The sequence below is a fragment of the Melanotaenia boesemani genome, chromosome 23, assembly GCF_017639745.1.
Source record: "Melanotaenia boesemani isolate fMelBoe1 chromosome 23, fMelBoe1.pri, whole genome shotgun sequence".
In the NCBI taxonomy this organism is placed as follows: Eukaryota; Metazoa; Chordata; class Actinopteri; order Atheriniformes; family Melanotaeniidae; genus Melanotaenia; species Melanotaenia boesemani.
In genome coordinates, this window is record NC_055704.1 from 5,437,784 (window position 1) to 5,453,193 (window position 15,410).

General features: G+C 40.8%; 1 protein-coding gene across 1 annotated transcript; it reads right to left on the reverse strand.

The window, feature by feature from the left end:
• Positions 1-2,872: 2,872 nt before the first annotated feature.
• LOC121634575 (serine/threonine kinase receptor associated protein) lies at positions 2,873-14,198 on the reverse strand. Its single transcript, XM_041977318.1, has 9 exons — positions 13,746-14,198; positions 13,405-13,540; positions 11,091-11,172; positions 10,574-10,646; positions 9,630-9,729; positions 9,407-9,544; positions 8,537-8,673; positions 6,137-6,286; positions 2,873-3,555 (listed from the first exon to the last, which is right to left on the reverse strand). The coding sequence occupies exons 1-9, from the start codon at positions 13,855-13,857 to the stop codon at positions 3,494-3,496; spliced, it is 990 nt and encodes a 329-aa protein (XP_041833252.1). The 5' UTR covers positions 13,858-14,198; the 3' UTR covers positions 2,873-3,493.
• Between the last annotated feature and the right edge of the window lie 1,212 nt (positions 14,199-15,410).

The following is a 15,410-nucleotide window of genomic DNA, read 5'->3' on the forward strand; positions in this document are numbered from 1 at the left end:
TCTACACCGCCATGTGAAATTTTAGTCAGTTTTTTTTACTAAATTGGAGGGATGTCTTTCTTAATAATGTGCAACTATTAGGTAAATAAGCTTTAAATTAAATTGTCTAATTTCCATTAGCAGGTCTCACAAGCATGCAAAACATCTGTAACAATGGGGATACATTACATAAATATCAGTGTATTTCTCTTAATAAGTTAGTTAAGGGTTTCCCTCAGATCAAAGTTTGGATGTTGCCACACAAATATTTTATAATTAATAAAATTAAGGTTTCATTAACAAGTTTATACAAATTTTATAGTAAAATATTTAGGCAAGGCAAGGTTATTTGTACATCACATTTAATGTAGAAGTGTTTTACATAAAACTTTGACAGCATCCCAGCGGGCTGCAGGAAGCAATAACAAGAGCATTAAAAACAAACTTAAAAGAAATTAAGAACAGATAGAAAACACCTAAAATAAAATAGACTAAAAGCCAGAAATAAAGTTCCAGTGTGAGGAATTAACAGCTGTTCTGATAAAAGGCAGCAAATTCAAAAGTTTTTAACTCTGATGTAAAACTGCTGAGTCGGCAGACCTGCAGTTTTCTGGGAGTTTTTCCACATGTGAGGAGCATAAAAGCTGAACGCTGCCTCTCCATGTTTAGTTCTGACTGGGAACAGAAAGTAGACCTGACCCTGATGACCTGAGGGATCTGGTTGCTTCATAACGAACCAGAAGATCCTGAATAGATTCTGGTCCTAAACCATTCAGGTCTTTGTAAACTAACAGCAGGATTTTTAAATCAGTTCTTTGACAGTCAGGAAGCCAGTGTAAAAATCTGAGGACTGGAGTTCTAGGATCTACTCTCCTGGTCTTAGTGAGGGCTGGACTTCTAGGATGTACTTTCCTGGTCTTAGTGAGGACTGGAGTTCTAGGGTCTACTTTCCCAGTCTTAGTGAGGACCGGAGTTCTAGAGTCTACTTTCCTGGTCTTAGTGAGGACTGGAGTTCTAGGATCCACATTCCTGGTCTCAGTGAAGACTGGAGTTCTAGGGTCTACTTTCCCAGTCTTAGTGAGGACCGGAGTTCTAGAGTCTACTTTCCTGGTCTTAGTGAGGACTTGAGTTCTAGGGTCTACTTTCCTGGTCTTAGTGAGGACTAGAGGTCTAGGGTCTACTTTCCTGGTCTTAGTGAGGACTAGAGGTCTAGGGTCTACTTTCCTGGTCTTAGTGAGGACTGGAGTCTACTTTCCTGGTCTTAGTGAGGACTGGAGGTCTAGGGTCTACTTTCCTGGTCTTAGTGAGGAGTGGAAGTCTAGGGTCTACTTTCCTGGACTGGAGCTGCAGTGTTCTAGACTAACTGCAGCTGTCTGATGGACTTTTTAGGGAGACCTGTGAGGACAGCATTACAGTAGTCCAGTCTATTAAAGATAAATGCATGGACCAGTTTTTCTAAATCCTGCTGAGTCATCAATCCTTTAATCCTCCATATCTTCTTTAAGTGATAACAGGCCAACTTCACAACTGTCTTAACATAACTGCTAAAATCCAGTTCTGAGTCCAGGACTACTTCCAGATTTCTGGCCTGGTTGTTAGTTTTGAACTTAGATGGCTGAAGCTGAGAACTGATTTTTAATCTTTCTTCTTTGGCTCCAAAAACTATTATTTCAGTCTTGTCTTCATTTAACTGAAAGAAGTTCTGGCACATCCGATCTTTAATTTGATTGATGCAATTGATCAGTTTGGATCGGACTGTAGTCTCCTGGTGAGATGGTTATGTAGAGTTGTGTGTCATCAGCATAACGGTAATAACATTTTTTTATTTTTCATAATGTGAGCAAGTGGCAGCATGTAGATGTTGAACAGCAGTGGCCCCAGGATGGAGCCTTGGGGAACTCCACAGGTTATATTGGTTTGCTCAGATTTATAGTTACCTATAGACACAAAGTAGTCCCTGCCTTTTAAATAGGACTCAAACCAGTTAACTGCAGTCCCAGAAAATCCAGCTGAGTTTTCCAGCCGGTCTAAGTGAGGTGTTCTGGTCGACCTGTCAAATGCAGCACTGAGATCTAGCAGTACCAGGAATGAAATGTTTCCGCCATCTGTGGTCACAAAATGTTAAAAATATACAAATTCTAGCTTTGCTCATCTATTTTGGCATTGCTCATGCAGCAAAGAGCTCTGGAAAGAATTTTCCTGATTCTTTATCAACAATTTGTTGGAAGTTTTTTCAGTATCATATGATCACATGGTTTTAGTTTTAGTTTAATATAAAAGTAGACGAAATGGAATATATGATCAACTCATTGATAATTATGGTCTCTGAACAAGACACTTGTTTATACCATCAGACCCATTTACAAGTAAGAAAAACTGACAGAAGTTGTGACTCATTCGTTTTCTTGTCATCCCCCACTTTATTTTTATCTTCTCTTTTCCCTTTTTATTTTTCTTCAGCTGTTAAATTGAACTTTTTTGCTGTAACTTAATCTGTAATTTACTGCAAACTGTTTTGTATTCATTAATGAAATTTAAAGTCTGTCCAGGATAAATGAAAAAGTCTATCGTGTTTAGTTCTGAAATGGAAGACAGCTGCTTATTCTTCCTTCTTTTTGAACCGGTTCTTCTGGATCCTGAAGTCCAACTCAGGTCTAATAAAGTTAATTACGGTTAAAGTCAGTATTATTATGGTTTCCATGTCTATTCAATCAGGGATTACTATCATTTGTCTGTATGAAAAGTAAATGGATCTGTTTTCAGGTTTAATTCTTGTGATGCTGAAAGTTTTTATGAAAGGATCATGTGAGCTGTCGTGTTTGCTGTTCATCTCCATCAGGTTCATTAGGAAGAACAAAAAGTAAGATATAAAATGAATATAAACCCAAAATGCGCTTTGTGCATTACTTCCAAATAAAAGCGTAATGCATCAGTTTATTTCACCACTGGACACAAATGAGGACAACTCAAAACGGAAAACCCAGTGACGTTTCTTTCCTTTTCCACTTTGTCACTAAACAATATTTCCTTTATTTGGACGCTTTACAGACTGAACCAGTACAACAGCAGAAAATACTCAAAGACACCGTGTTAGAAGAAATGAAAGCATCTTAACTCGGGCTACAACCTGCAGTTTTCCTTTAACTATGAACTGAAAACAACGGCCTCGGTCCAGCTCATTAAAACCTTCATACTGAAACCAAATCTGAGCTGTGCATCAGGAGCTTTGGGGTTAAAACAAGTTCAAGCCATCAGAACCGGCTGATCAGAGAGAAAGCAGGCAGCGATGAGCCACACTCAAAGCTCTACTGCTTATTCTGCAGCACAAACTGTCCCCTGATGAGCGTTTAAAAGAAAAGAAAGGTGTGTGTGTGTGGCCATTATAATAACATGAGTTCCTGATGGATGGAGATGCTCTGGACGCTGCTCCTTGCTGTGGTCGGACAGAACACAATGGAACATCCCTCCATCCATGTTTTTTCCCATCTGGTTTCCTCGGAGCGCCGCCTTCTCCTCAAGCTTTGATCTCGGGGGTGGAGGTGTACAACTGCTCAGAGTTCTCTGTCCCCAGGTCCTCTGGACACGAGACAAAACCACGCATTACATGCATGGACATACATACAAGATTCATTAAAAAAATTAAATCAATATATGTTCTTTATAAAATCAAAGATGTTTTAAATCGGCCATCATTGCAAGCTTTGTACTGTTCCTTTTGCCTTGCATGACTTAACAGATCACTCGTACAGAACCAACAAACTGTTCATCAAACTGAAAACACTGAAACCTGAATACCTGGACAGTTTTAAAATGCTTTAAATCATGTTCAGTTAGAAATGATCAATAACAGAATCTAAATGTTTTATTTTACCTGTTAACCTTTATTTATACAGGAAGTCCCACAGAGACATGCAGTCTCATTTACGAGAGACCGGTTTTCCTGACCTAACAGACCTGAGAGAGAATACATTCAGTCTGAGAGGAACTTTAAAAAGCTCTAAACTTCACTCCAGCTGGAATAACTACAGTCAGACATGAACACATCGCAAACAATCTGTAGATTTTAACTAATTATTAAAAGATATTAAACAATCTGATGCTTATTTAAAACCATGTATACTGTATATTGTGATTTATTATTACCATAATACTTTCAAAATAAGACTTTCAAAAATAAAGGTCAACCATAATAAACTAAAATCCGGATGAAAAGCTTTGAAAGTTTAATGTTTAAGATATTATGAAGAAAAGAACTAGGACTAGATGAGTATTTTACATTATCTTGTAGTCTCCAACTCTGAAAGTTTTCATTTTCACTTTCTTGGTTTGAAATAAGATACAAATGAATGACTAGATAATAAAAAGCTAAATGAACAAGAGGAGGATCCTTCAGCTGCATCTTTCCATCATAGAGCTACAACTCTGCAGTTAGCTGCAGGTCCTTTCCAACTTCACCTCCACCACTTCTCAGGAGGACATTCACAAGTTGCTGCAACAGATTCACCATTAGGCCTGTCACGATAACAAATTTAGCTGTACGATAAATTTTCTCAGAAATTATCGCGATAAACGATAATATTGCGCAGAGCGCTAATGTGTCATTTTGAGACCATTCTCAACTAATATAGTGACATATGCCGTAATAATGCAAGTACACATTTTCAAAGGTCAATAAACTAAATAAATAAAAGCGCCTTTTTCACTGTTGCATCTTCAAATAAACTCCAGACAAGTAGACAAGCATGCCGGTTTTAATGACGAACCAAACTTCAGCACTTTACATCGAACAAAAACCCGTGTTCTTCTTCTGCTCTTCAAAATCTACTGCTTGTGAAACAAAGTCATTCTGCCCTCTGTTGGCCTTATAAGTAACTACAACCCAGCAGTTAGCTGGGATACCACATTCACATACGCCGGGACACCGGCCCAAAAGTTATGCGGCCCACTGGGAATCCTCCCAAACCTCTCGATTAGCCGGCATTGCTCTTAATGTGTATTTTGTCATATACGGTAGTATATAGGCTGATTCTATTTGCGTAATGTGCCTGCGGATTACAGGGGTTATTACGGTAGACCAGGAAGTGGGGGCTTTGTACTGACGTCGTAAGCTAGAATGTGTGTGTTCTGCTTACATGTGGGAAGCAGCGAAACAATAAAAGAGGAGATGCTTGCATCTATTATTTACATATTTCAGCATGAGAATCGGAGGTTTAGCGCGAGAGCGTGAGAAGCCACTTAAATACGCAAGTCTCACGGCCATTGCGTGTTGGCAGCCGTGCAAAACAAATGCGGCTTACCGGCTCGTGCTGCAACATGCTGCAGTCAAGTGTGACACTAGAGAGATCACTCCGCAAGAAACCAGAGCGTTTAGTCGAAATACTCCATAGTGAAACCTATTGTCATACACAGTCTATGGTAAAGGGGGGACGAAAAAAAATTATCGCGGCCGGCAAACTTATCGTGCTCTTATTTTCTTATCGTTCAATTAATTGACTTATTGCTTATCGCGACAGGCCTATTCACCATCAGCTCAGATTTTCTATCACATGCTAAAATGTCTGTTTCATCACCTGATCTGTTGTTTATCTCCTACTGGGAATAAAATACTTTAGTCAATGAAAACTGATTTGACAAACACAGCAAGATAAATCTGCTGGGATCAGGCATCCCAGCAGATTTATCCTAAGTACAGACGTCCTGAACATAGCTACAGACGTTCCCACTGCACGTAGCTACAGACATTCCAGAGAGTAGCTACAGACGTTCCCACTGCGCCTAGTTAGTCGTTCCTGCTCCACGCAACTACAGACATTCCCGCTTAGCTACAGACGTTCCCGCTGTGCGTAACTACAGACATTCCAGCGTGTAGCTACAGACATTCCTTAGCTCTGCAGACGATCCAAACCTCTATTCTTTCTTCATCTTTGTGTAAACCCAGTAAAGTCTTAGTGGATATTATTCCAGGTGAATTTCCCAGTTTCCTCAGTGAGAAACTGGGACTGAAATTCATGACTTCACAAACACTAGTTTACTCATCTGGGTAGAATAAACCAGTCTGAGTGTCTCTGCAGACAAATGTTTTCTCCTGAGATGAAGGATCTCTCTCAACCTGGTCATCTGTGATGAGGATTTAACTGGGTGTGAAAGTGGGAATTACCAGGAAGAACACATTTCCACAGGCCGTAGGTTTTCCCCACCGCCGTCTGCCACAGTCGCAGCGTGCCGTCCTCAGAGCCGCTGGCGTACAGCTCCCCGTCGGGACTGAAGCGAACACAGTGCACTGGACCAAAATGGCCTTTATAGGACTCTGGAGACACAGGTCAAAGGTCAAAGACAGATGTAGATGTCACAAAAGAAAACACTTGTTCTTCTTACAGAACAAGATCCAGGCTCAAAAACCAACTATTTCATGTTATTAACAATACGTTGTATTTTGGCTTATTTATTATAAGTGTTTTTTTATTCTCTTTTGCACTGACTGGAGGGCTTTGTAATTTCATTGCACTTGTTGCAATAACAAAGTTATATTCTATTGTAACACCAGTCGCAGGTTTTTGGCCTTTTTTTCCCAGGTGGAGCTGCTTATTTGGGCTTTTTCTGCTCCTGTATATGTGTGTAGATACATATGTATATATATATATATATATATATATATATATATATATATATATGTATATATACATATATATATATATATATATATATACACATACATATATATACACACACACACACATATATATATATATATATATACACACATACATACATATATATATATATATATATATATATATATATATATATATATATATATATATATACACACATACATACATATATATATATATATATATATATATATATATACATATATATATACACACATACACATATATATACACACATACACATACATATATATACACACATACACATATACATATATATACACACATACACATATACATATATATACACACATACACATATATACACACATACACATATATACACACATATACATATATATATATATACACACCTATACATATATATATACACATACACACATACATACACACATACATTATATATATATATATATATATATATATATATATATATATATATACACACACACATACACATACATATATATATATATATATATGCATACATACACACATACATAGATACACACATACATACATACATACACACATATATATATACACACATACACACACACACACATATATATAGTGTGTGTGTACACGCACATACACATATACATACATATATATACACATATATGTACAGTGTGTGTGTGTGTGTGTACACACTTGTTTGCCCAGGTCCTCCGGGTAGACAAATGAGGGCTTATCTCTGGTCAACTGATACGTCACCATATTTAATCTCCATCTTCATCATTTCATCTCATTAACAAGACGACCTCCCTGCATGTTACTATGTGCTGTGTACCCATCTGTTCATCTGCTTACAGTAAGTAGGATGGAAGTGTATTATTTGCATTTTTATTGATCTGTAATAAGACTGTACGACTGTGGGAGAGGGGATAAGTGGTTGTTGTTTTTGTAAATAGGAAAAAGTTCATATTTCTTATCGCTTGTACCCTCGGTGTATAGGACAGAGGAGCTCAGAGCGGTACACCGGGGCAGCATCATTCAAACAAGCAAATAAAAGCTATTTATAATGGATCCTGAAGTAGGCCTGTCACGATAACAAATTTAGCTGTATGATAAATTTTCTCAGAAATTATCGCGATAAACGATAATATTGCGCAAAGCGCTAATGTGTCATTTTGAGACCATTCTCAACTAATATAATGACATATGCCATAATAATGCAAGTACACCTTTTCAAAGATCAATAAACTAAATAAATAAAAGCGCCTTTTTCACATATGCCGGGACGCCGGCCCAAAAGTAATGTGGCCCACTGGGAATCCTCCCAAACCTCTCGATTAGCCGGCATTGCTCTTAATGTGTATTTTGTCAAATACGCTAGTATATAGGCTGACTCTATTTGCGTAATGTGCCTGCGGATTACAGGGGTTATTACGGTAGACCAGGAAGTGGGGGCTTTGTACTGACGTCGTAAGCTAGAATGTGTGTGTTCTGCTTACATGTGGGAAGCAGCGAAACAATAAAAGAGGAGATGCTTGCATCTATTATTTACATATTTCAGCATGAGAATCGGAGGTTTAGCGCGAGAGCGTGAGAAGCCACTTAAATGCGCAAGTCTCACGGCCATTGCGTGTTGGCAGCCCTGCAAAACAAATGCGGCTTACCGGCTCGTGCTGCAACATGCTGCAGTCAAGTATGACACCAGAGAGATCACTCCGCAACAAACCAGAGCGTTGAGTCGAAATACTCCATAGTGAAACCTATTGTCATACACAGTTTATGGTAAAGGGGGGACTAATAAAAATTATCGCGGCCGGCAAACTTATCGTGCTCTTATTTTCTTATCGTTCAATTAATTGACTTATTGCTTATCGCGACAGGCCTATCCTGAAGTGCTCTCTCCTCACCCAGTTCTTCCTTTGTGCTGTAGTCAAACTTGTAGAGCTTGAAGTCTTCACCACCAGCAACAAAGAAGTCCTTCTCTGGATGGAGGGAGGCCGAGTTGATGGGAGCCGGGGCCTCCACAGTCTTAATCAGTTCCAAGCTTAATGGTGTGGAAAAACACAGCAATGATCAATAGTTATTACTGATAATCATAAGACAATAAAGAACCTGAAGACAGCAGAAACTACAGCTCTGTTCACCAAACCATCATGAAGAACCAGAACTAGAGCTCCTGGATGCCACCTGGCTAGGAGCAGCAGAAACTCAGCAGCCATGTGGTCAGAGGGTGTTTCTGTATCACCCAGCAGATGATCCTTCATGACTCAGAGCCGAAGCTGTGCAACAGTCAGCTGTTATTCAGGCTTTCAGAGAGACTGCAGCCCAGAAACACCACAAGACACAGAGGGAGGGTCTCCACCACCTTCAGACTCTACTAAACCAGCTTAAAGCTGGGTTTTCTTTAACCCTTAAAACTCTGTTGGATGGTTGGCATCGATCCCTTACATGATCAGCAGTTCTTCAGGAATGCTAGAATACTTTGTGTGTATAAACGAATAAAGGTTTTATGGGTTAAACGAGGATTTTCCTAAAAGTATAACAGACTAAAAATGGACCGTGTGGACATGAGGCTCTGGTTCAGCAGCTTATAATCAGGTCTGAGTTCAGCTTTTTCTCACACATGGCATAACATGACTGCCTAAACAGGAAAGCCAGCCATAGTTTTAACAACTCAGCAGTATTTTCTAGTTTAGTTGAACTCATGTCTGCAGATCAACATGAACAGCTACCTGTCAGTTACAGAGCTGTGTTACCATGGCAACCAGCCAGCGTACCTCAGAGCGTTGTAGAACGCGATGGTCTTTCCGTACGTGATGACCAGGATCTCCCCGTCAGCGACGTACTCCATGCTGCTCACCGATGTGTCAAAGCTCAGCGTCTTCACCTCCTCCATGGAGCTCCTGTCCCACAGTCTGGACCCATAGAAACATGGTTGGACAAATGATGGACTCAGAGACAGTCAGGACACCAACAGAACCAGGAGAAGAGGTCACCAACCGGATGGTTTTGTCGTCAGCAGCAGAGAGGATCTGTTTATCATCGTTGCACCACAGAGCTTTCTTTATGGCCGAGCTGTGGCCTGAAATCTCCTGAGGAGCTGCAAGACACAGACAGAGAACCGTCAGCTCCAGACTGGGACCAGGAGTCCAACCCCACAGGCCCATCAGCTTCTGACCCAGACCGGGATCAGGAGCCCAACCCCTTAGTTCGTGAGTTCGTGACCCAGGTTGGGACCAGGAGTTCGACCCCAGAGGCCCGTCAGTTCGTGACCCAGATTGGGACTAGTGGTCCGCCCCAAACCAGGGAACCACCCTGACCAGGACTCTAACCAGGACACCGACCCGGTCCGACAAGACTCTGACCTGAGGAGCTGGAAGTTAGACTCTGACCCAGACCGGGACACCGACCTGGGTCAGATTCTGTTGATCTTGACAGATCCGGGTTAAGCTGGCCGGACAGATCCACTTTCTGTGCGTCTTTATGAAGTTTTTGGCAAAAATCACAAAACCTGCGCCCTTTTTCTGGACTCTGCTTCTGCAGAAGACCAGCATGAGTTGTGGGCGGAGTCAGCGCTGCTCAGTGGCCTACACCCATAGTCTACTGCCATCTCTTCGTTCTCAGAGCGAGAACGGGTGGAGAGGGCGGTGCAGGAGCTTGTGGCCCTGCCCTGTGGGTTTATGGCGTGTAAATGAGGGTCTGTCTGAGCTCACCTTTTTCTGCCCGCCATTGATTCTCAATGATTTAAATGCAGAAATACTCAGAAAAGCTATTTTGATCAAAATTTTCACAAGATATGTTCTCTAGCGTCAGATAATTGCCACATGGACATGAACAACATGAAAAATATGATTTTCACTGGAGCGGGTCTTTAACTGAAGGACTCCAGAGGAGCTTGGTTTCCAGTAACCTGGTCCAGAGACGGGTCCTCTACGATGACTTACCTGCTTCAGGGTTGCTAAGGTCATAAATACGCAGCAGCTTGTCGTTTCCTGCCGTCAGCAGACAGCTACTGTCCTGCAGAACAGAAACACTCCTTTACTTTAGAACTGATCCAGAACTTCCTGTTGTATACAAGCATACATTTCATTATTTCCCCTCAGTTATTATTTAGCTCATTTCTCTTCCTTCCTCAACTTTGTTTATAGCAGACTTCACCATTCAGTTGGTCATGACATCACATATCTGACATCAATATGCAGGAAAATCAGCTGTTTATCTGAACTTACTAGCCAATGAACATCAATTTATTTTTAATATCTACAACTTCATAGTCTGAATATTTTTTATGCTGCTCTGATGAAAATATTGAGAAATCAGCTGGACTTTAAGTGGGTGTGTTAATGGTTTCAGTCATTTTCCAAAGTAGAAAGGATGCATCTGAAAAATCTCCATTTGACCACAAAGACACGTGTGTCTCAACGTCTGAATAACATGGTGGTGTCCAGGAACTGGACTGACCTGAGTAAAACTGACACTCTTGACGATGTGTTTATGGGCCAATGTAAGGACCTCGTCTCCGCTCACTGCATCCCACACCTTTCTGGAAAGCACATGCAGGAAATGTGAAGTTCATGAAGTATTTGCACACAGCAAGTTTCAGAGCAGAATCAGATCATAGAAAGTAGATTAAAGAGACATGATGAAGAAGGGATCTTTAAAGATGACCACATGAGACAAACATAATCTCTGGTGCACAAACATTAGGCAGAATCCTGCTATCTCTGAAGTTAACCTGCACAGAGCAGAGTTGTTTCTTTAATACTTTCCTTTACACTACAGCCTTGGTACACTCAGCTCTGCACTGTGATCCATCCTCATCATCAAAGATGAAGCAGGCTGCAGGGTGAGACTGATGGGCTCGACACACGGTACGCGACCAACGACAGCGACAGGCAAAACTCATCGCAGCCTTCGTGAAACCGAACACACGGGAGGCGACCAACGACAGCAACGGCAGCAGTGCCGTGCATCGCGCTCTAAGATCGCTTTTCTCTAATAAAATTTGATTGGTTATGATATTGGTGGGGATTTGACATTTTCAAACCAGTCCCTGATGTGACAAAGTATGACAGATGGAGAGTCATAATATTTTGCAGGAATTAACAGAAATCATGCTGTTTAGTATAAAAGAAAGACAACTCTGGCTTCATCCAAGTTTACAAAATAGGAAACAGCATCGTGAATATCATCATTTGATGGACCTCGAGGCTGATCCAGATAAATCCAGAGCCTACGTTTTGACTAATTCACTCTGGCGCCACGCTGCTGCCTTTTATTAAGCTAAAATGATCCATTCTTCCATGTTCAAAGTGTTTGCAGACTGCGCTGTCTAGCCTGCTCTCATTGGTCAGTCCATGAAGCCCCTCGCTGGTTGGCTGTAGTGCCAGGCGACAGCGACAAAAATGAAACATTTTCCTATTTTCTTATGTCGCGTCGCAAGATTTGTGTGCACGTCTACATGAACAAGCGCAACATTTCACATGCACGAATGTCGCCTGTGGCTTGGCTGGTTGAGGGCAGCGATTTTCGCCTCAATACGCAGGTGCCATAGGAAATGAATGGAGGAGGAGCGACGTCGCCTCCCGTGTGTCGAGCCCATGAGGCTGAGCAGCACATTTCAGGAATCTCCAGTCAGATTGATGAAATGTTTGTCCATGCAAACGTAGCTAATGTTGGACATGATGGTCTGTATCGTGCTGGAAGAGACAATCCAGATCAGGGCTATGCGATCCAGTCCAGAGCGGTGCAGTCACGGAGGCTCCATCCATCATTTATATACAATCTATGGTGTGGACACTTCGAAGCCTGCTTAATGTTCTTGAAATGGGACAGACTACCTAGCCAATGACTTTCCCATAGCAGCTACATAGGACGTTGAATCACTTAAACCTCTGAAATTACCATCTGCATATCACAGCGAACATTAACACCGACCAGGTAACAATGTAAAAGAAAAGAAAAACGACTATTTGAGGCTCTGTTGTTTTCTAGCAGGCAAACTCTTCATTAACCCTTTAAAACCCACGAATATCAAATATTACAGAATTTTAAAGCCACTGTTTAACAAACATGTTTTAATGTACTTGGTTTTATCACTTTCTACTGAAGTAACGTTAATTAAATAAATAAATAATAAAACGTAATCTTGGGAGCTTTGTTGCTCATTCACCACGCCAAATGAATTCTGGGAGAAACGGATCCACTACCAGCAGCCTTCACTACAGGTCAAACGGAGTGTGGGTTAGGTTGGATTTTGAGACGCCCTCCACCTGGGACAGCACTTGGGAGCCACTGTGACGAATTTAGCCGACGAACCTGCACTTCCAAGTGCAAAGACTTTGTCACCATAGCAACCAGTTAGACAGCTGTTCCTTCTATGACAGATTCCATCATGGCCGCCCCCACAGTTCATGAGTTATGGCAGCCAGATGTAGATACCCTACATCTCAGTGGACAGTGGCTGCATACATCAGAACCTCTTCAGGAACCTTCTAGTTTATTCTACACTCTACTTCCCGAGGAGTCATAGGTCCTTTGATGTTTGCATCAAGATGTTATATTAAAAAGTGTGAATCACCACAGAGGAAAGATCTCATGATTTCCGTTGTCAGTTTTCTGTCATTTTCACACATTTCTAAATCCTAATAACATTATTTATCACCAAAGTTGTCATAACAGTTGTGATGTGGCCCTAACCTTCTCCTTAAATAATATTTACAGGTACATCCAGGTATAACCTGGACAACCAGCTGTCCCTGGACCCCCCACTCACGCTGTGAAGTCAGCGGCGGCCGTAGCCGCCTTGGTGGCATCTGTGTTCAGAGTGGCTCCCCAGACAGCGCCTTTGTGACCCAGAAACGTTCCTATCCAGTCCCCTGTGTCTCCCTGGCGCAACATGGGCTTGCCATCTGGGCGGGAGAGGAGGATACAGATGTTAGAGACCAGAGCATCGCATACAGTCAGTTAGGTAGTTTTAACGAGGAGAATGTCGGCTTTAAGGACACATCAAACAATCAGACACGGGTATAACAAAGTATTTAACAGTTTGAGTCACCAACGTATTTTTAAACGGCTGTGAAAATCTGAACTTCCCTAACAAGCTACTGGTCTCACCTTTGCAGGCGCTGATAAGAAAGTAGCCGTAGGGAGTGATCCCACTGAAGGCCAGGTCCACCACAGGCCGGGTGTGACCGGAGCAGGTGAGGGGCGTCTGTCTCATCGCCATGGTCGTCCAACCGGACAGAAGATGCTTCACACAGAGGAAGTTAAACGGTGGCCCGCAGCGGCTAGCTAAGTAGTAGGCTGGGTCGGCTAACGAGCTAGGAGGAAAAAAAAGACAACAAGAAGCTCGTCGATTCTTCGTCGGTTAATTTCGGCTGACCAGCAGTTGGTTCTTAACCAAACTGTAAGTTACTGACATCTAAACGTTTATCAGAAAAAAACATCGGGTATCCCTCCCAGCGAAGGAATGGCTATCGTGCTAATAGCTACAACATTGCAACTAACTAGCAACGTGCGATGCTACGTAACTACCGTTGAGGTGATATAGCCCGGTACGCTTCCTCCGCGTCAAATGATGCTGCATTAGCGTCAAATGATACGCAATCACGTCCGTCGACGTATTGACTATAAATCTAACCAGAGCAATCATTGGCGCGCTCAGGAAAATGTCGAAACGTGTTACCGTGTGTTTGTGTGTGTGTGTGTATGTGTGTGTCTTTAACACAATTCACAGTATGTGCGATCAAAAACAGTCGTTCAAAAATCACACTTCGAATAAATTAATGAAGGTAGGATGCCTCGACAGTGTAGATTAATAAAAGTTTCTATTATTGGGCTTTTATATTAATGAAAAACTCAAAATATCTAAATATAGGTCTACAATTTCTATGAAAATGCATACATAAAATGAAAGTTATTAGTTTATTTCACGAGGTACATATATTAATCAGAGTAACATGGATTTATTGACGTGTCCTTACTGCACAAAAAAAAAAAAAAAACTTTTTCGTTAAATGCGCATGCGTAGAAGACAATAAATATCTGCATATTTAGATCTTGCTGGAGAATGTTTCCCTTTCTTGTCTGAATTTTATGGAAATGAATAAATGTTAGATTTTATTTTTTTTATTTCTGTTTTTGACTGAGAACTGAAAATAAATAAATAACTATAATCTGGATTAGCTACTCTATGGTACTGGGAGATAAAAAGTACATTATCTCAAGTAGAGAGAAGTCAGTTAAAGGAACAACATAATTTAACTTAATGTGGTGTATTTTTTCCTTTGGACTGTGTTCACTTGAAAACAAATGTTTTGCTGAATTAATGTAAAATAATAATAATAATAATAATAATGTTATATTTTTGTGCTGTACTTGTTGAAATTATTTTTGCAATAATGTTCAGTCAAAACAAGCACAAATTCGAAAGTATAAACCCATCCATTCATTTTCTATTCTGCTTAGTCCACTTCAGGCTAATGGGGAAGCTGGAGTCTATCCCAGGAAATAGAAGGTGAGAGGCAGGTACACCTGGACAGATGGCCAGTCCATCACATGACCAACACAGAGACAAACAACCACCCATTCTAGGAAGAATGTGCTGTGTACAGTGACTTTAGAATCAGGTTTATTGCCAAGTAGGTTTACATGTATGAGAAATTAGTTTTTGGTGCGTGGGTGCCAACAAGAAAACATTTTTTTATATAAATAAAAATAAAATAATCCACTAAATAAGAAAAATACAATAAAAATAAAAGAGGAGTCTTGTCATTCATA